Genomic DNA, 19,209 nt, shown 5'->3' with positions numbered 1-19,209 from the left:
TTAGAACCGATTTCGGTTGCTGAAATGAACCAATCAAATGCACGAACCGCCGATATTCCGTCAAAACCACAGTTATTTCCGTTTCCGGTATAGACGTTTCACGGAAGACTCGAAGACTCGAAAAATTAATTGAAAAATTGGGAAAATTTGTTCAGTTTTATTATAATTGATAATTTGATAATTGTACATGTATATGTAAGTTTGTTTTTATCGTCTATGTATGCTTTAAACTATAAACTGACTGTCAAAATAATGATGTAACTGTTTATATATATAATAATATGTAACAGGCATTGCCGGAGTGATAGAGCGAAGGTGATTATTGTCAAATATAAAACCTTCATAATTAATTATATCAAGTGATACAAATAATGTTAATTAATTTAGTTTTTCAAAATTGATTTTTATTTAGATCTAAATTTTATACATTAATTTTGTTTTTAAAAAAAGAACAAAAAAGTGTGAGAATTACTTTCATTGACGTAAAAAATATGTGACGTCATTGATTAGACGCGTCAAAGAAATAGTTCTATGAGGCGCGTAATCTCGCTTGGGCGAGATTTGGTGTGTAGAATTATTTTTGTTAGTTACGAGATCTCACTTGGGCGAGATTTGGTAAGTTGACATGCGCATTGCCTGTTTTGCCCAGTGTATCCGGTTCGGGTCTGAATTTTTTTTAAATCAACAGTCTGTGGGTGACATTTTCAATTACGCTCCTGTATTACCGGAAAAGAGGCGCATTGCTTTAGAGCTTCGCTCTATATTATAGTATGATCATGATGAGCCGAGGAGAGGAATTATAAATTTATAACATAATAGTAGCCTACAAGTACCGTAGATCATATTATTAATCAAGTATAATTGCCATCATGGCCCATAGGCCTACTATTATTTATTAAGTAATGACTAATATTGGAATAGGCCTACTACACATTATATTAATGTAAAGATCACATTAACATCAGGGGCGGATCCAGGAATTTTTGCAGGAGGGGGCCGGTTTGCCAGATTCCTGAGAAAATGTACCCCCCCCCACCTGGGCTTGACATTTTTTGAGAAATACATATGGTCTCTATTGGCATTTTGGCGTATATACACATACACATTGATCCTTTTAAACAGAGAAATCCAACATCCTGTTTGACGTCAATTTTTATTATGAATTAATACGATGACATTGTGATTCAATTTTATTGATGCAAAGCATTAATTGGGATATCACATATGTCTATATCATTATCTCGCGCTTTGAGTGCCCATCCTGTCCCACATCTGACGACAAAGGATAAAGCACAATTATGACACTTTTCTCATAAAAAAGTTTGTTTTACAAAAATTTTTATGTAGCTGAGCGGGGGGGGGGGGGGTTGGTCCCCCAAACCCCCCCTCTGGATCCGCGCCAGAACATGTCAATGTAAAGTCGAGCCGAGGTGATGCATGATTCACAGATTGTTGTTAGTCTGTAAAGTTCAGAATTAACAGAATTGCAATTGAATGACACAGAATTCAGTTCTGTCACGGTCCTGTCAGTCTTGACAAAATGAGGTAGTGTGAGAAGAATCCTGACAAAATTAAACACGATGACAATGGATATCTTTCAGCTTTCGTGGTCTGGAACGTCATCATCATTACTAAAGTCAGTACGATAAACAGCATAGTCTCGATTATCCATTTATTCTATAAATCGTGAAGGAAAGTTATGCAGTAAATCGGCTCATAATCCACTAAAGATCGCAGGCTAGCGATGCCATCTAGAGTTGATTATGGTCTGGATAGGTTAATTACCGTAATGTCTAATTAATAATTTAGATAACATTTCATTCCTAAAGAAAGACTTGCAATAGACAGATTTAGCTCTTGTATAATGTATGTTTAATAAATATCATTTTGTTCATGTAATAAATGGTATGTTTTTTTTTAACGTTACGACCAATTTGTATGGCCGTTACGACCAATTTGTATGGCCGTTACGACCAATTTGTATGGCCTTTATGACCAATTTGTATGGCCGTTACGACCAATTTGTATGGCCTTTATGACCAATTTGTATGGCCGTTACGACCAAATTTTTGGGCCGTTAAGACCAATTATTTTGACCGCTGTGGTTTAGTTCCGTTATGTCTATAACTCCTTAGAAATTGTGTAGGCTATCCCCTTATATTTGAGACAATAGAGTGGTCCACGGTCATCAATAATCAAATAGATTAGCTAAATGTTAATGTTGTCTATTTTACTGGAAGTGCTGGCAATACATAATGTTAGGCGTAATTTTCAGTTACTGGATTATTCATTGAAGAAATCGGGACATTTGTTATTCTGATCAGAGAAGCAAAAATGAGCACAGAGAGCCCTAAGGGTGCGACATAAATGAGCGCCCATACCGTGAATAAACTAAGGGGTTTAGGGGCATGCACCTACAAATTTTTTTTTGTTATTTCTAGAAGTCGGGAGATGCATTTTCGGTCATTTTGTGACGGTAGTTAGACTAAACATATGTTGTTGAATGGACCATTGACAGGCATTATATTGATTTGTCAACTTGTATTTTGTATTGTGTTATAAAGTCTGTAAACCTCAACGTCGTTAACCAATTAAATTATACCCAAGATCATACCTCAATTTCTTAATCTAGTGCACTGCAATTCCTGTTTTAGGTTTGTATTATGCACTGAACTATATTTAGATGATGAAGCACAAATATGGGCTTAGTCCCGAAATGACCTAGTTTGTGTTGAGTGGACGTTAAACCCCATTTCTCTCTCTCTCTCTCTCACAAATATGGGCGTATAATCTTGCATGGTTATATCAGGAAATGTCACAGCTATCCAGGGCTTGCTTGGCTGATCTCTAATAGATGCCGTCTCCTGGAAATGAGATGCCAGACTCGGGACGGTAGTCTGACGTTTGAGTAACAGCTCTGATATGAACACAATGGTGCTTTGACAGTGTTCAGTCGTCAAACTTGAAATATGGTTGTATGTTTCCCAGTCATCAGGTCAAGTTATATGTATCGCCACCAGTAACACTATAAATGCCGTGCAAGGCCTAGACCCTGTGAGTCACAGTTCTCAACCTACATGTACTTAGAACTGATCCGAGAGTCTGTCTGACAGCATCAGTTTGTCAAAATTCTGAATCATCAAATTTCTGCTGGTAATGTACTTTTAAGAAAAACAAAGCAAATTTTACAATTCATATATTATATTTCTTTTTGTTTCAGAAAAATTAACATTAAGTTCTTTTGTTAAAATTGGATCAGAAACGTAACACACCTGGGAACAAAATGCCTGCTTTAGTTGAAAGACCAAAGTTGACAAAAATGATGTACAAAGTATTACAACAGCATATAATGCGTGAGAGAGAACGAAAAAAACAAGGTAGATTAATATATTAATGAAATTGATTAATCCAAGGACAACATGTAGAGATCATGCTCGAACATTCTGGAACAATTTTAGATGACAAAGTATTAATATATATCCACTTGTTGATTAACCAACTTTGATGTGCTAATCGACCAAAATGATGATGGCTTTTGTCCTTATCATAGAATTGATAGGTTCATATATTGATTATTGGTAACGTCACATTATAGTTTCAGGAACAATGATATCAAAATGTCTTTTTCTTATCAGAACAAGAACAGGATGAATTGATGGAGAGATTGAAGAAAGAACGTGAACAAAAGAAAAAGCAAGAAGAAAGAGACAATTTAACTCTTGAACAGACCAAAGAAGAGGTAAAGATAGTGAAAATACCTAATAGACAATTGGAAGAATACAGAGAATTTCAACAGTGAATCATAAAAGAAAAACCTGGTGGTTTCCATCTGTTGATATTTTATTCATCTATATAATAAACTTTCTAAAATGCAAAATCTGAATGCAAATCATTTGCACTCTGCTAGGTAAATTAAGAGTAACTGTCATTCAGTATTTAAAAACACTATGCTACACTCTGTACTTTGTAAACTTGTTACATTGTTGATACACAAGGATAAAGTCATTGACTTAACAAGCATATGCATCTTGTTGTTGACAATGATTGATATATCCTTTCACAATGTAAAAAATTACATATTGATATGCTAATTAAGGTGGAAATGATTGGTTTGTTTTTAATATAACATAAATGAATAATATAAGAATAGAAAAATGGAAACCTTTTTAATCATTCATTGTACTTAACAGTAATTCTTTTACAGGAAGATTGACTTAAAAGTGGTATAATTATTTCCTTTTTTCTTTGAATGAGTAAAGATTTGTGTTAGTTTTTAATATTACTTAAATGAATGGTATAAGAATAGAAAAATGGAGACGTCTTTAATCATTTATTATACATGGAAATAAAGCCAAATTAACCTCAATTCTTTTACAGGAAGATCGATTTGAAAGCCGTATAATTATCTCCTTTTTTCATTGAATGAGTAAAGATTTGTGTTAGTTTTTAATATTACATAAATGAATGGTATAAGAATAGAAAAATGGGAATGTCTTTAAAATCATTTATTGTTCATAGAAATAAAGCTAAATTAACCATAATTCTTTTACAGGAAGATTGAATTAAAAGCCTTATGATTATTTCTCTTTTTTCGTTAAATGAGTAAATAAATGTTTTCAGATTCAGAAATTTGAACAGAAACTGGTGAATCTGAAGCAAGAAAAACACATATTGTTTTTAAAACTAAAGAAAATTCTCAATCAAGAAGAAGAAAACAGAAAACGAGTTCAGATTAAGGAGCAAAGGTATAATGGTTATTAAGTGTTGAATTTTGCTTTTAGTTCTGCATGGTATTAACATTTAAACAAACCATGACAAGGAGTAGGCTTGTTAGTCCGACCTCATGATCTTTCTCCGAGCTGTCAGTTTTGTTCCACTGCTAAAGTCCCCTACGCTCAGGCAAATTATTGAAACGAAATAGAATCATATGTTAGTCCCGAAATGAAATTGTTTGTGTCGAGTGGATGTTTAACCCCATTTCTTTGTTTGTCTCTCTCTGTCTGTTTAGTTAGGCTTTATTCTGAGAAATATCAGTTATCTCCCTTGCGCTTGGTAGCAGCAGAACAGAGCTCTCTCAAGTTTTTACAAAGTTTATAAAAACTACTAATTCGACCTGGATTAGAATTTCCATACAGACAACTGTCATCTTGAAGATTTATATGGAATTACACTGGTGAATTTGTTTTATGTATTTTGTGTGTTTTGTGCAACATCATTGTTGGCTATTGAATTCTGATGACCACTGATATCAATGACTGTGATTTACTCCTCACAAGACCTTTTCTCTTACAACAATAGTGAACAGATTCAACCTGGATTAATTAATAAACTGAGACAAATTGGGATTTACACATTTAAGAAAACTAAAAGAGGAAGACGTGCTGGAAGAAAAATAAATAATGGAGTTCCAGAAACCAGATCAGTTCACACTGAACAAACTACACCAAACAAAGAAACAACCCCAACCAAATCAGAGTTAAATATTTGCCTAATCAATATACGTTCAGTCGTAGAGAAATGTGTTTCCCTAACCGACTACTTAAATGATCAAAAGTGCGACCTAGCACTGATTACAGAAACTTGGCTAAATAATAAAGTATATTGACCCGTTACTAGTGAACTAAAATCACTAGGTTATAATCTGTATCATGTCCCTAGAAAAAATCGATGGCGGTGGCGTTGGAATTCTATGCAAACATAATCAACAAGTAGAACTTAAAACATCCGAAAATTACAAATCTTTCGAAAAAATGGAATTTATTACTAAATCAGAAACAGAATCAGTAAGATTTGCTCTTATATATAGACCACCACCCACCAGAAAATCCAAATCAAATGTATCTGACTTCTTTAATGATTTTGGAAAATATTACGAATCTTTAATTTTAAAACCTGGTAAATTAATTGTATGTGGCGATTTCAATATTCACATCGACGACCCTGAAGATTCTACTGCTCGAAGGTTTATTGACTTTACTGAATCGCTTGGATTAATCCAGCATGTTAACCAACCTACACATAGTCATAGCCATACACATGACCTGGTTTTCACTGGAACTTGCGAAAAAAACATTCAAAATCTATTCATAACCGACCCCTGTCTTAGCGACCACCATGCTGTTCATTTTAGTTTGCCATTCTTTACAATTCCATCGCATAAGCCCACTATAATAAAATATAGAAAATACAAAACAATCGATGATCAATTGTTTACCGAAGATATTAAACAAAGTCAACTTCTTTCATCAAAAATATCACATTTTTCTTGCTCAGATCTTGTCAGATTGTATAACTCTGAAATCAGAAATATAATTGAAAAACATGCACCCGAAATCACCCGGAAAATGGTTGTAAAACCCGAATGCTCCTGGTTTAATGAAGCTATCAGAGATGCGAGAAGAATAAGACGGAGAGCAGAGAGACAGTGGAAGAGATCTCACCTCACAGTCCATAAGCAAATATACAAAGCCGAAGTGAAAAAAGTAGCTGAACTAATACAAACTACTAAAACAGAATTCTATAGAGAAAAAATCGTGACCTGCGGCAATGATCAAAAGAAAATTTTCCAAATAACCAACAGTTTGCTGAACAGACAAAAATTCGATTCATCTTTACCAACCCATATTTCTACCAGTCAATTAGCCGACCGATTAATCAACTACTTTAATGATAAAATAATGAAGATAAGAACAGATATCTTGGAGGTTCAAGCTTCCTTGACTTCACAAGTACCAACATATCGCGTTACCACATCCGCATCTCTAGATCATTTTGACCTTATCACGGAAGATTCGCTACAGAAAATTATTCATAACACTACTAGCAAATTCTGTGAACTCGACCCTCTTCCGACATGGCTGTTAAAAACTCACATTGATTCATTTTTACCTATCATCTGTTTGATTGTAAACAGCTCTTTGAATAGAGGTATTTTCCCAGAAGAGTTATGCGAGGCTCTATTAAAACCACTACTAAAGAAACCCGGTCTTGATCCAGATCTCCTGAAAAACTACAGACCAGTTAGCAATCTGAGTTATATCTACTACTTGACTACATTGAAAGTAATTCTCTCAACAACGTATTTCAATCTGCGTATAAACCTTACCACAGCACAGAAACAGCAATGATTAAAATAACAAGTGATATTTTCCAATCTATAGACCGACAACAATGCGTTTTTCTAATCCTTCTCGACTTATCAGCTGCCTTTGACACTCTCGATACGAACGACTTACTTGTAACTCTTGAAGAAGAAATAGGTGTACGTGGAGTGGCTCTTGAATGGTTTCGATCATATCTGTCCAAGCGAAAGCAAACTGTTAACATCCATGGTTCCAAATCAGATCCCCGTCCTATGCTCTGTGGCATACCACAGGGTTCAGTGTTAGGACCTGTGTTATTTATAATCTTCACGAAACCGCTGAAAGAAATTGCAGCGCGCTTTGGACTAAAAACCATTTGTATGCCGACGATACCCAGATCTACATAAGTTTTGAAACTAAAAACCAGCTCAGTTCAAAACATTCAATAGAAGCCTGTTTAAATGAAATCCATAGATGGATGTCGACCCACTTTTTAAAATTAAATCCCGAGAAAACAGAATTTTTGATAATAGGCACAAAACAGCAACTAAAGAAGATTGATTCAACAACCCTAACTTTTCAACAAGAAAATGTCACATCTACTCCTACAGCAAAAAACATTGGATCCATCTTGGACTCAAATATGTCACTCTCTGCCCATATTAAATCCGTCTGTTCCACATCTTTTTTTCATCTACATAGAATAAGTCAAATTAAAAAATATCTGACCCCAGAAAGTGCCGAAGTTCTTGTTCATGCATTCATAACTTCTAAGATAGACTATCATAACGCAATACTGTTTGGGCTACCAAAGTATCTGATTCAAAACCGTCAATGCGTCCAGAATTCTGCTGCTCGCCTCTTAAAGATGGGTTCCCGCGTACAAACTGGCTGATTTAATGGTATATATGGACCAAAAACATATTCAAACTAATTAATTTGTCATAATTATACTTCAAATCCTTCTCAAACATTGTAATTGCGAAGGAATGCCCTGCTATTAAAATTCGATCAAACCAGGTCATGTTTACGTCACGTCTTGGGAGTCAGAGGAGAATCCATTGCATACATAAGACGATGCTGTCTTTCATCGCTTACAATTTATTACAAATATCGAATCCTAATTAAATTCTCTGATTATCCACTACCCACGTCTTTTTCCGTCATTTTTATCTCAGAAAGTGTTGTACGTCTAACTCTTCATAAAGTTTATCAACTTGTACATCAAGCGATCAATGTTCGCTTGTGACCTTTGACACCACGCGTGTAGAAGATTTTAATCGTCGGGCTGTTGATTTGGGAAACCCTTACGTTTTTGTCCTGTATACGCTCTATGAGTGTTTTTCGGGGAATCCAGTATTTTTCTAGTAAGATTGGATATCTCTACTGTCCATATATACCAAAATTGCCATACTTTTATTGGAAATAAACACCCGATAAATACTTTTCTGGGAACCCATCTTTAACAAAAACCAGAAAACACCAACACAACTCTGATATTGAAGCGTCTTCATTGGTTACCAGTTAGTGAACGAATAAAATTTAAAATCCTACTCATAACCTTCAAAGCCTTAAATGACAAAGCTCCTGAATACATAAAAGATCTTCTCGTTACGCATGGTCCCACTAGAAACTAACGATCAACGAATAAAAATCTATTGACGGTCTCGGCTGTCAATCTTGAGATAAGCCGCCGTTCATTTGCATACTCGGCCCCAGTTCTATGGAATTCATTACCCTTGTCAGTTAGGCTGGCCAAGTCTGTAGAAAGCTTTAAATCTCAGCTTAAAACTCATCTTTTCAACCAGGCTTATTCTTGTCAGTAGTGAATGACTTTGTTTAAACTTGAAAAAGCGCAATAGAAACTGCCATAAAGTATTTTTGCGCTATACAAATTGAGACTTATTATTACTTATTATGTGTGGAAGAAAACAAACAAAAGCAGATCTGTTACACAAATAATCAACCACTCACTGTTAAGTAGAGCTAAATGATGTCTGAGGTGACCTTTATCAAAATTATCATCTTAATATAAAATAATACCAGAAAGTCAATTATATATTTTGAATTAAATTACTAATCCATATGATTGTTAGCTGGGTGGGGGGGGGGGGGGTATGGAAGATCAAGTATTCTAATGCCTTATGTTTAGATTAAAAGTTCTGTGATAGATTCAAGTGTTATAGTTTTCGATTCCATGTGTTTACGAGGGAGAGAGAAATGGGGATTAACAACCACTCGATCTAAATGAAGTCAGTTTGGGACTAACATATGGTTATGGGTCTATAGTGCTTAGTAGGGGTCTTTAGCAGTGGGAGGAAACCCGAGGACCCGGAGAAAACCCACAAGGTTGAACAGGTGACCCTATTCCATTTCCATGTCACATCCAAGGGGAAACAAAACCACACCACTTGACTCAATGACAGATCTCATGATTTTAAGTGCATGCATTAGACCCCCCCCCCCAAATGTTTTTACGAAGCAGGGTTGTCTACATAACCTCATGGGTTATCTTTGGGCTCTCAGGTTTACTCCTATTGTTAAAGATCCCTGCATGCAAATGAATTTTTATTACAATAACCAAATGACCTGATCATATCCTAAATGACGTGGTCAGTTCCTAAATGACTTGGTCAGTTCCTAAATGACCCGGGCAGTTCCCAAATGACCCTGTCAGTTCCAAATGATCTGGGCAGTTCCTAAATGACTTTTTTTCCTATGTCTTTTTAAGACTAATATTTATGTAATTTTATTTTCAGTGAATTAAATTTACAAGCAAGTTATGCACCACCACCAACCCATTCTCTGCCTGTATCTGGTCATCCAGTTATGTTACAACCTGCAGCTATATCTGTACGACCACAACTCTATAAACCTCCTCATATCATGCATGTAAGTATATTTGAGAGGATTTCACTTCATCTTGTTCTAACAACTTATCTTTTAAAAGGCAAATTCCATAATGATTGATCGACTCCAATTCAAGCTACAATTATGTTTTGTAAATGTTTTTACTATTTCCTATTCTTTAATTGAATTCAAATGTCAAAGATTATCAAATTATGTTTTTAATTTTGAAACAAAAAGAACTATTCATGCTGTCTTAATTTGCTGTGGTCACTGGTGTCATTCACAAAAAAATTATTGACATTATTAGCTTTAAGTAGGAACCAGGGTTGGGGTAATGGTAATGAATGTAGTCAGTACATGGTTTGAAGTAATTGTCATGTAATGCTTAATTGAATATTTCAAAAGTAGTGAGTAATCATCATGTTATTAATTACATTACAATAACAACATATAGTAATGGTGAATCATATTTCACTTAACAGCAGATTCAAAACTAGGATTACGTTATCTTTTCCAATGCCGGATTAACCACGGGGCACCATGGGGCCCAGGGCCCCCCACATTAGAGGGCCCCCACAAAAATCTCAGTTGCGCGCCTCGAGCATGATCAGACCGAGGACTCCAACCGTCGGTGACCTAGTGACGGGGCCCCAGGGACTTCCGATGCTCCGAGGGCCCTCCATCGGAAGTTCCTGGGGCCCCCTCAATCCATGGTGTGTCGCGATCGACATCTGGGAATTCGGTGTAATCCGGTGATGCCGCCTCATATTTTCGACGTTCGTCAAAAATCGAGTCCGGCTTGGTCGTAACGTTACGGCCTCCATTCATCAAATCATCGTGGGGGATATAATACGATTCGAAATCAAGTGACCCCGTTATTTATCACTGAGCGACTTCAAAATTAGGTTTGATGTAGCTCTGCTCACTTACAGTGGCGGATTTAACGGGCTCAATGGGCTCCAGCCCCCTCCACTAGAAATACCAGTCATTTCATAGCACTCGCATGGATTGGTCCACTGAAATAACGCCAGAATGCGCTAATTTTGTGGCAGAATTTTATTTTTTTCTGGGGGAGGTACTTCTAAATGGCTCCGACACAAGTGCCTGAAAATTCCCCAGACCACCCTTGCGGGGCTTCGCGCCTTCAACGCTCGAGGTGGCCTGCACAGCTCCTCGGTCGGTGATAAGGGCCCCCCCACATGTTCCAGGCCCCAGGGCCCCCACCATGGTTAATCCGGCGTTGATCTTTTCTATATATTTTCTTATATAGACATTAAAGCTCTCTAAATCAAACATAAAAATATAGAATTAAAATAAGGGCTTCATAAATAAATAAATATTTTGGGAGAATATTTGCAGTGTGTCAGTGCCCGTAACTGCATTATCATCATTATGATCATTTGAGAATTTGTCATTAGAGATGCAGTATTCTGTGATTTAAGTTGATTTTTATTAGCACACATATTTGAGGCATGAGAACACCCTACCTCAAGGTTACAAGTGTCAAACCAAGCAATCAATTCCAATGCCCTTTAAAAAAGTACATAATTTTATGCTTACATAATATAAAGAAATATTACATATTTAAAGCTACATTATGAAAGATTTAGATATAGAGCTGGCCATTCTTACTATAATAGTTCGGAAATAGATAATGCAAAATTAATTTATTGAAAATTTCATTCAAATTGCTTCATTGTGAGCGAAGATGTTAGCTTTTGAAGGTTTGACAGGATGTGTGCATTAATTGCAACCACAACACTGGTTGTTCGAAGCTTAGCCTGGCTTCGTCATTTTTAGATTAAATCAAAATATGGCTGTACCGTTCTAATCTACTAAATATCAGAGATATCCGATGACATCAAGTGTTGATTATGGTCTTGTCATGTTAATAAAAGTCGAGTTAATAAATTAAATAACATTTTATGCCTTAAGAAAGACCTGCTATAGGCAGATTTAGCTCTTGCATAATGTATGTTTAAACAACAACAGTTTTTATCGCTACAGCTCTTCACTTGATAATTTATGTTTGCTTTGATGTGATTTACTGAAATTGCAATTCAAATAGAGAACAAAAATAATTGTCAATCAAAAATTATTTTGAGTCTGTTTTATTTGATGCGACATCTTAAAAAATTATGGTCACCTTTATGGATGTATGTAAAAAACAAATAAAGGTTGTTATGTATATTGTTGTGTATAATGGGTTATAGTAATTGATTAATTTCAATCTAATTTTTTATGGCAATTATATAACAGTCCTATAAATTTCCTTGGCGTCTCACTTCCTGCGTACTAGAATCCCTTTGCAGTAGCAAAAGATTTTACACCTCAAAACTTTATTCTAGGAAATCTTCATGAAATTTTTCTTGAACACACCTGAAACACAAAAATACATAATTAGTATTTGAAAGATAATTAGTCAAGATTATTTCAATGCTGGACTGACAATAATGGTTGCTATGGGATGACCATTCTGTGAAATTCTGTCATAATCAGAGTGGTCAAATTTGAAGATTTTCAATAAGTGATTAAAAATATCACAACTTTTTAATCCCACTGAAGTGTTAATAACTGATGGTGATATATTCTAAAAAATACAAGACTGATACTGACATGACGAATTTTCAAACAAGTTTTTGGCAAAGAAAAAGTCACACTGCAATTTATTTCAAATCTACTCACTGCTAGAGTTCAAAATCATTAAAAAAAAATGCATAAAAATAAAACAATACAATTTCTATTCTCATGATCAAAATTAACTCGGAGGGATCTCGCTTTTCAAACAGACAGTCGCTTAGTGAACCAATTCGAATAAGAGTACCGTAGCGGGTTATCTCATTATGTCACAAATGTTTTCAGTGCTTCAAAGTTGTTTTCTTTGGTTTTTACGTCATTATAACCAAAAAATGACCATCAACAATCACGAAAAAAAGAATTCCAAGAAAAATGTTAAATATTTTGGGCAACAAATCGATAAACACCTCTTATTAAGAATTTATCAGCCTCTTATATTCCATAAGATACTGCTGAAAGTTTTCATTACGATTTGAATCTCATGATTTAAACGGTATCAAATGAACACTAACAGTCCTCTAAATTCTTAACAGTCAGTGTTTATCTCCTAGTTACCGGTATCTGTAATGTTATTGTATTATTTTATTTCTAATATTTAGCAGCCAGTAAAACGACAGAGATCTCCCTCTCCACCTCCTCATTCTTCTGCTTCCTATCAGACGTATGCTCATAGTGAGGCTAAGTATCCACATAGTTCGTACCCACAACAAGCTAAAGCAGCAGCAGCCCATCCTGCTATATATCAACATCAACAACCTGATTATAGTAAGAGACAACGTAAGTTAATATACTAGAATCCAGTTATTATGACTGATCATGTAAAAGTATTATGTAAGAGCTAAATCTGCCTATTGCAGGTCATTTCTCTAAATTCAAATGTTGTATGAATTATTATTTAGGCATCTATTCACATGACAAGTACATAATCAACTCTCTAGACTATCAGATGGCATAATGCATCTTTAAAATATGAATATCATAAGTTTGATATAATTCAAGGTAAATTATGTGTCCACCAGGTGAAACAACATTTGAAAAATTTTCGCCAATATCTTTCTGTCTGATCTAGTAACGTGCATCACATTTGATGAATATCAGTCGATCAAATGTTTTTGTCTCTGCCTATTTTTAAACTGCAAGAATCATCTCTGGTGGAGTCATTATTGTTGATGTCAGATTTTTGAAGGATCTGCAACCAGAGTCAGATCGTATTTAGATAGCTAACCAGAGTCAGATCGTATTTAGATGGCTAACCAGAGTCAGATCGTATTTAGATGGCTAACCAGAGTCAGATCGTATTTAGATGGCTAATCAGAGTCAGATCGTATTTAGATGGCTAACCAGTCAGATCGTGTTTAGATGGCTAACCATAGTCAGATCGTGTTTACAACAATGGTTTAAGCCATTTGACTCATCTTTTTAAAGATTATTGCAGAATAGTAGAACATTAAACACCATTTCATTCATTCATTCATTTATTCATATAAGATTATCAGTTTATTTATAGCATTATGTATGTTACAATTTTACAGAAGCTGCTAGCTATCCACAGTCCCAGGCAAGTCATGTGGTTTATGCTAATCAACCAGTAGCCTCTTATCAACAAGGTGTCAACTACTCTCCAAGCCAATCACAAGCAGGAAAATACAATCCTGCTAATCCATCTGCATTTCAGTCTTATCCAAATCACTATTCTCAACATCAACAGAAAGCAATAGGTGAAGCCTATTCACAAGGTTATGCTATTCAGAGAGCTCAGCAACCAGGTTAGAAATTATATTATGTTCTACCTGTAAGCCCAATATATGTTAACTTGATCCAGTTGAGTACAATCAAATGATTTATCAAATCCATCAATTACAGAATGTTCACTGAACGATCTAAATTAAGTACTTAAATATGTATGTTCCGTCGCCTGGCTACCTTTCTTTAAATTATACATTATATTTTCAGTTTATATTATTTGACAGTTCTGATTTGAGCATTCATGATATATCTTTCAGCTTATTTAAATTCTCCACATTCAACTAATCTACAACAACTAGAACATCAAAAACCAGCTGGCTTTAATGAAGAAAAGTTTAAAATACAACAGGTCAGTATACTCAGTAAAGAATTATGCCCAGTTGTTGGTGACTTACATGCTATTCTAATCCTTTTGGGGGGTTGGATGGCGGAATGGTTAGCATGTGTGCGCTGTATCATAAGGTCTGTCATTGAGTCAACTGGCAGGGTTTCGATTCCCCGGTTGTACGTGACAAGGAGTAGGGTTGCCTGTCCAACCTCATGGGTTTCCTCCAGGTCCTCCGGTTTTACAACACTGCTAAAGACCCCTACGCGCAAACAAATTATTAAGATAAAATTGAACCATGTGTTAGTTCCAAAATGACCTAGTTTATGTCAAGTGGACCTTAAACCCCATCTCTCTCTCTCTCTCTCTCTCATCCTTTTGGAGGCATTTAGTAACTGGATAGAAGAATAAACTATAACACATACTTATGAAAGAACAATTACTAATTGCTTGAAAACTGTGAGAGAATACTCTTCAAAATGTCACCAAAATAAATCAGTAATTGTTCTTCCACAAGTATGTGTTATAGTTTATTACAATCTATTCCTATCTTAGTTTATGGAGACAGCTAGAGTGAAACAATTAAAATGTTTGATTGAATAAGACCTGATCATGAAATGACATAGTTTGTGTCAAGTGGATGTTAAACCCCCATTTATTGCTCACTCTCTCTCTCTTAAAACAAATAAAATGATTAGACTTTGGTAGTCAGAGTGACATGAAACCATTTCTAATTGACTTTCTTTATAATAGATTATTAAATATAGATAAAGAAGATGTGGGGAGTGGGGCTAAACTATTAAATGATACAGCAAAGTTATTTACTTATAATGTACATGTTTTATAGCCTTCAATACGTGGCATGGCTCCAATGCCTGGACAACAACCAGCTTTAATGCAACAACTACAGTTACAACAACAGCAGCAACAACAACAAGCCCCACCAAAAGTAAATCAGCTTTTTTATTTATTTATTTTTTAAAAATCTATATTTCAGGTGGCTATATTTTGTCCACGACTAAGTCCATTGGCCCAGTCTGCCTATTCACAATTATTGTAACACTCTGTCTGGCTGTGTTTTAGTGATTTTGTAATCTTTTGTGTATGATTGATTAATCTAAAAGAATCATACTCCATATTTAGAGCAGCACAACTATTCCACTGTCACAGACACTTTTTAGGTTACTGTGTTAGAGTGTGCTTTATTATAGAACAGGGGGGTTGGATGGCTGAATGGTTAGCATGCGCGCACTGTATCATAAAGTCTGTCATTGAGTCGACTGCCGTGGTTTAGAATCCACGGTTGTACGTGACAAGGAGTAGGGTCGCCTGTCCAACCTCATGGGTTTTCTCCGGGTCCTCCGGATTCCTCCAACTGCTAAAGACCCCTACGCGCAAGCGAATTATTGAAATAAAATTTTAAAAAAAAACCATGTTAGTCCCAAAATGACCTAGTTTGTGTCAAGTGGACGTTAAACCTCATTTCTCTCTCTCTCTCTATTATAAAACAGTGGTCCCAACACAGTTCAAATAAAATTCATGTGCAGAATTTACAGGTTTTTTTAGAGCTATTTGTTCTCTGCCCTGATAAATCAGTCAGGTTATTTGCAAGGCAGAAAATTTGACTTTACTATACTTGAATTAAAAAAAGAAGAATTTATAGCTTTTTCTCTTAAAATTTAAAACACAAAAAATAAATAAATGAAATAGAGTATAGTATTGGTTTTCGAAGTAAAGCAAATACGTCTAGCTACAACTATGGTGGTCTGGTACAGTTTGTGGACCAAAATTACAGGTGTTTGTTATAAATGATGATTTATTAAAGTAAATGTATATTATATTGTAGGGGAGTATAGTAACAGGTTATCCTGCTAGAACACAAGGTTCATCACAGGTCCCCGTTAGTTCTTATCAACAACCTACTACAGTACAGGTAAAATATTCCTATTATCTTTCTAAATAGACTATTCAGTCAGTTTTATCTTTAATTTTGAAAAACAGGTAATGTTAGGGTTTTTATTTTAAAACAATTTTAGATCATGCTGTTATAAAGCCAAATAAAACGATGATTCTGCTATAAAAAACCTGAAGGAAAATAAGATCTGTGTTTAATCATATTAAAGATGCATTATGTTATAGCTAAATCTGCCTATTGAAGGTCTTTATTTTGGCTTCAAATGTTATATAAATTATTCTTTAGACAATTATTCACATGAAAAGCCCATAATCAACTCTCTAGACAATCGGATGGTGGAGATTTAAATGGATTAAAAGATGGTCACCATTTAATGATTTAATTTAAAATAGGTAGACCGAGGCTAAGTCTCAAATAACAAGTACCGTTGTTATGATAGTAAGCAATCTATGCCACATCTTGTCAAAACTTCAAACAGCGAATGAAGTAATTTGAATGAAATTTTGAATATATTCATTTTGCATTATCTATTGTTAACTAGTATAGCAAGAACTGGTTATTTCTTATTAAATACTTGTATCATTTTTCTTTTTTCACTATCTGTTATCCATTTTTATCTTCCAGAGTAATTTTAACACTCAACAAGGTGGTCGAGCAAGTTTCAGTAATTCGGCTAGATATTATCCCTAAATAGTATATAGTTTTATTTTCTAATTGTATATTACTATTATGTGGCATCTGCATGGCTAAATGTGAAAACTACCCTGTATTGTAAATTATAGATACAAATGTGTACATGTAAATCATCATTTTACTTAGAAATATCTGTATTGATCAATAATCATTATTCCATGTTAGACAATTATCATCATCATCATCATCATCATCATCATATATTCCTCTCTTCGTCGCTTGTACATTGAAATTGTAAAGTAGTGATAACATTGTTTGTTATTGAGTAATTTTTGTTATATTATTTCACTAATCATGAATTAAATTTATTATTGCTATTAGTATTATGCAATCTCAGATTGGTTATTGCTAATTTCAGGGGCAGATCCCGAGGGTGAGGTGTGTGTGTGGGTATGTGTGTGTGTGTGTGTGTGTGGGGGGGGGGGGGGAACCCTGCTCAGCTACATAAAAAGAATTGTAAAACAATACTTATGAGAAAAGTGTCACGGATTGTGTGCTTTATCCTTAATCTTCAGATGGTGGGGTGGAATGGGCATTCAAAGAGCGAGATAGTGATATAGACATTTGCTTTGCATCAATGAAATTGACTCACAATGTGATAGTATTAATTCATAATAAAAATTGATGTCAAATGGAGTGTTGGATTTCTCGCTTTAAAAAGCTCAGTGTGTATGTATGCTTACGTAATTTCGAGACTAAGATACCTTGTCTCAGGAAACTGGCAAACCCCCTTCTGCAAAAATTTCTGGGGCTGCCCCTGATTTTATCATTTTAAATTTGTTATTGCAATTATCTAATTACACAATTTTTAATATTATTATTCTGTAATTGCAATATATTATTGCTATAATGTAATCTCGGATTTGTTCCGACTATTCAGTACCCCTACTTTTAAATTTAAATATAATCATGTAAGTCATTGGCAATAAGAGTCACAGTCTACAATGTCGTCATGATCTGTTTCCAGTCGAAGATTTATCTAATTTATTTGATGTCACAGCTTAGCCCTATTCATTGCTTTTTGAGAATGTGGTTCTACTTGTGATTATATATTCAAGATATACTATTTTTCATACAGGTTTTTTTTTTTAATTCTTTTTTCAGTATCACTATCAGGTGTTTTAAGAACATCTTTCATATAATATCTTTAATTTTAAATTGCTAGAATTGGAATTATTTTATAATGAAGTTCCAAGATTTGTTAAAAAGATATTGTTTTGTGTATAGTATATTAAAATAGCTTGTAAATGTATCTGCTATATTATTTTTACCTTGTAGCCCTAGTAAATATGAGCTCTATTCTACATGTAGAGGCAGGTTATTAAAGATGTACAGAAAAGATTTCTGGTTGTTTTGTTTTGCATATGCCCTCCTGTATTATTCTCGTCCACTCTTTCAAACTGTCTGCTTAGATACATGTATGAACAAAAGTCTAGTTTAGAATTAAACAAAAGTGTAATTTTTCCTCCGATTTTATTGAAACTTGATACAAATATCTGATATCTGGGATGAGATGAATTTGTAAATTATTCACCAATAATTGGAGCAGTTACATCAGCTATATCGATTGTCACAATTTATCCAGTTCTTTGCTCTTAATGGACTTTGTACAGGCCCACATTTCCCTGTGGATGTACTATGTCGGCACCCCTATGCATCCGGACGTCCATCCATATTTGTTTGTAGACCCTCTACTTGTCACGAATTCTGTCTGATTTAGACGAAACTTAAAATATATAATTATATCCCATAGATCTAGGATAGATTATGACCCCCGATTGTAAGAAAGTCATTGTTTTAAGCAGGTGAACCCCCTAGCGGTCACAATTTTTATCCAATTTTCATGAAACTTAAAATATATGTTTATATGCCACTTGAGGTCACAATTTGATTTTTAAAAATTGGACCGAAACTTCTCTTCAGAATGCCCCTCCTTTCCTTTCAGCATATAGTGGCAATAATGCATGCAATACATAATACCAATGTTGAGGAGCCTCCGATTAAGATGAAGCGTGTTAAAA

The 19,209-nt window shown here is 34.7% G+C and overlaps 1 protein-coding gene across 2 annotated transcripts; it reads left to right on the top strand.

The window, feature by feature from the left end:
* The first annotated feature begins 86 nt into the window (after positions 1-86).
* On the top strand, positions 87-18,529 carry LOC126830082 (G protein pathway suppressor 2). Of its 2 annotated transcripts, none has more exons than XM_050560303.1 (11): positions 87-195; positions 3,221-3,377; positions 3,636-3,739; positions 4,621-4,745; positions 9,842-9,974; positions 13,112-13,286; positions 14,042-14,275; positions 14,513-14,604; positions 15,428-15,529; positions 16,427-16,513; positions 17,120-18,529. In XM_050560303.1, exons 2-11 carry the CDS (start codon positions 3,284-3,286, stop codon positions 17,183-17,185), a joined length of 1,212 nt encoding a protein of 403 aa, XP_050416260.1. In that variant the 5' UTR covers positions 87-195; positions 3,221-3,283; the 3' UTR covers positions 17,186-18,529. The 2 variants fall into 2 exon arrangements, with proteins under 2 accessions (XP_050416260.1, XP_050416259.1); XM_050560302.1 differs by having other exon boundaries at positions 13,109-13,286.
* Positions 18,530-19,209: the final 680 nt, after the last annotated feature.

The sequence above is a fragment of the Patella vulgata genome, chromosome 8 (assembly GCF_932274485.2).
Source record: "Patella vulgata chromosome 8, xgPatVulg1.2, whole genome shotgun sequence".
Classification (NCBI taxonomy): Eukaryota; Metazoa; Mollusca; class Gastropoda; family Patellidae; genus Patella; species Patella vulgata.
Note: the sequence above shows the minus strand (reverse complement) of the source record. Positions and strands in the feature narration are given on the sequence as shown.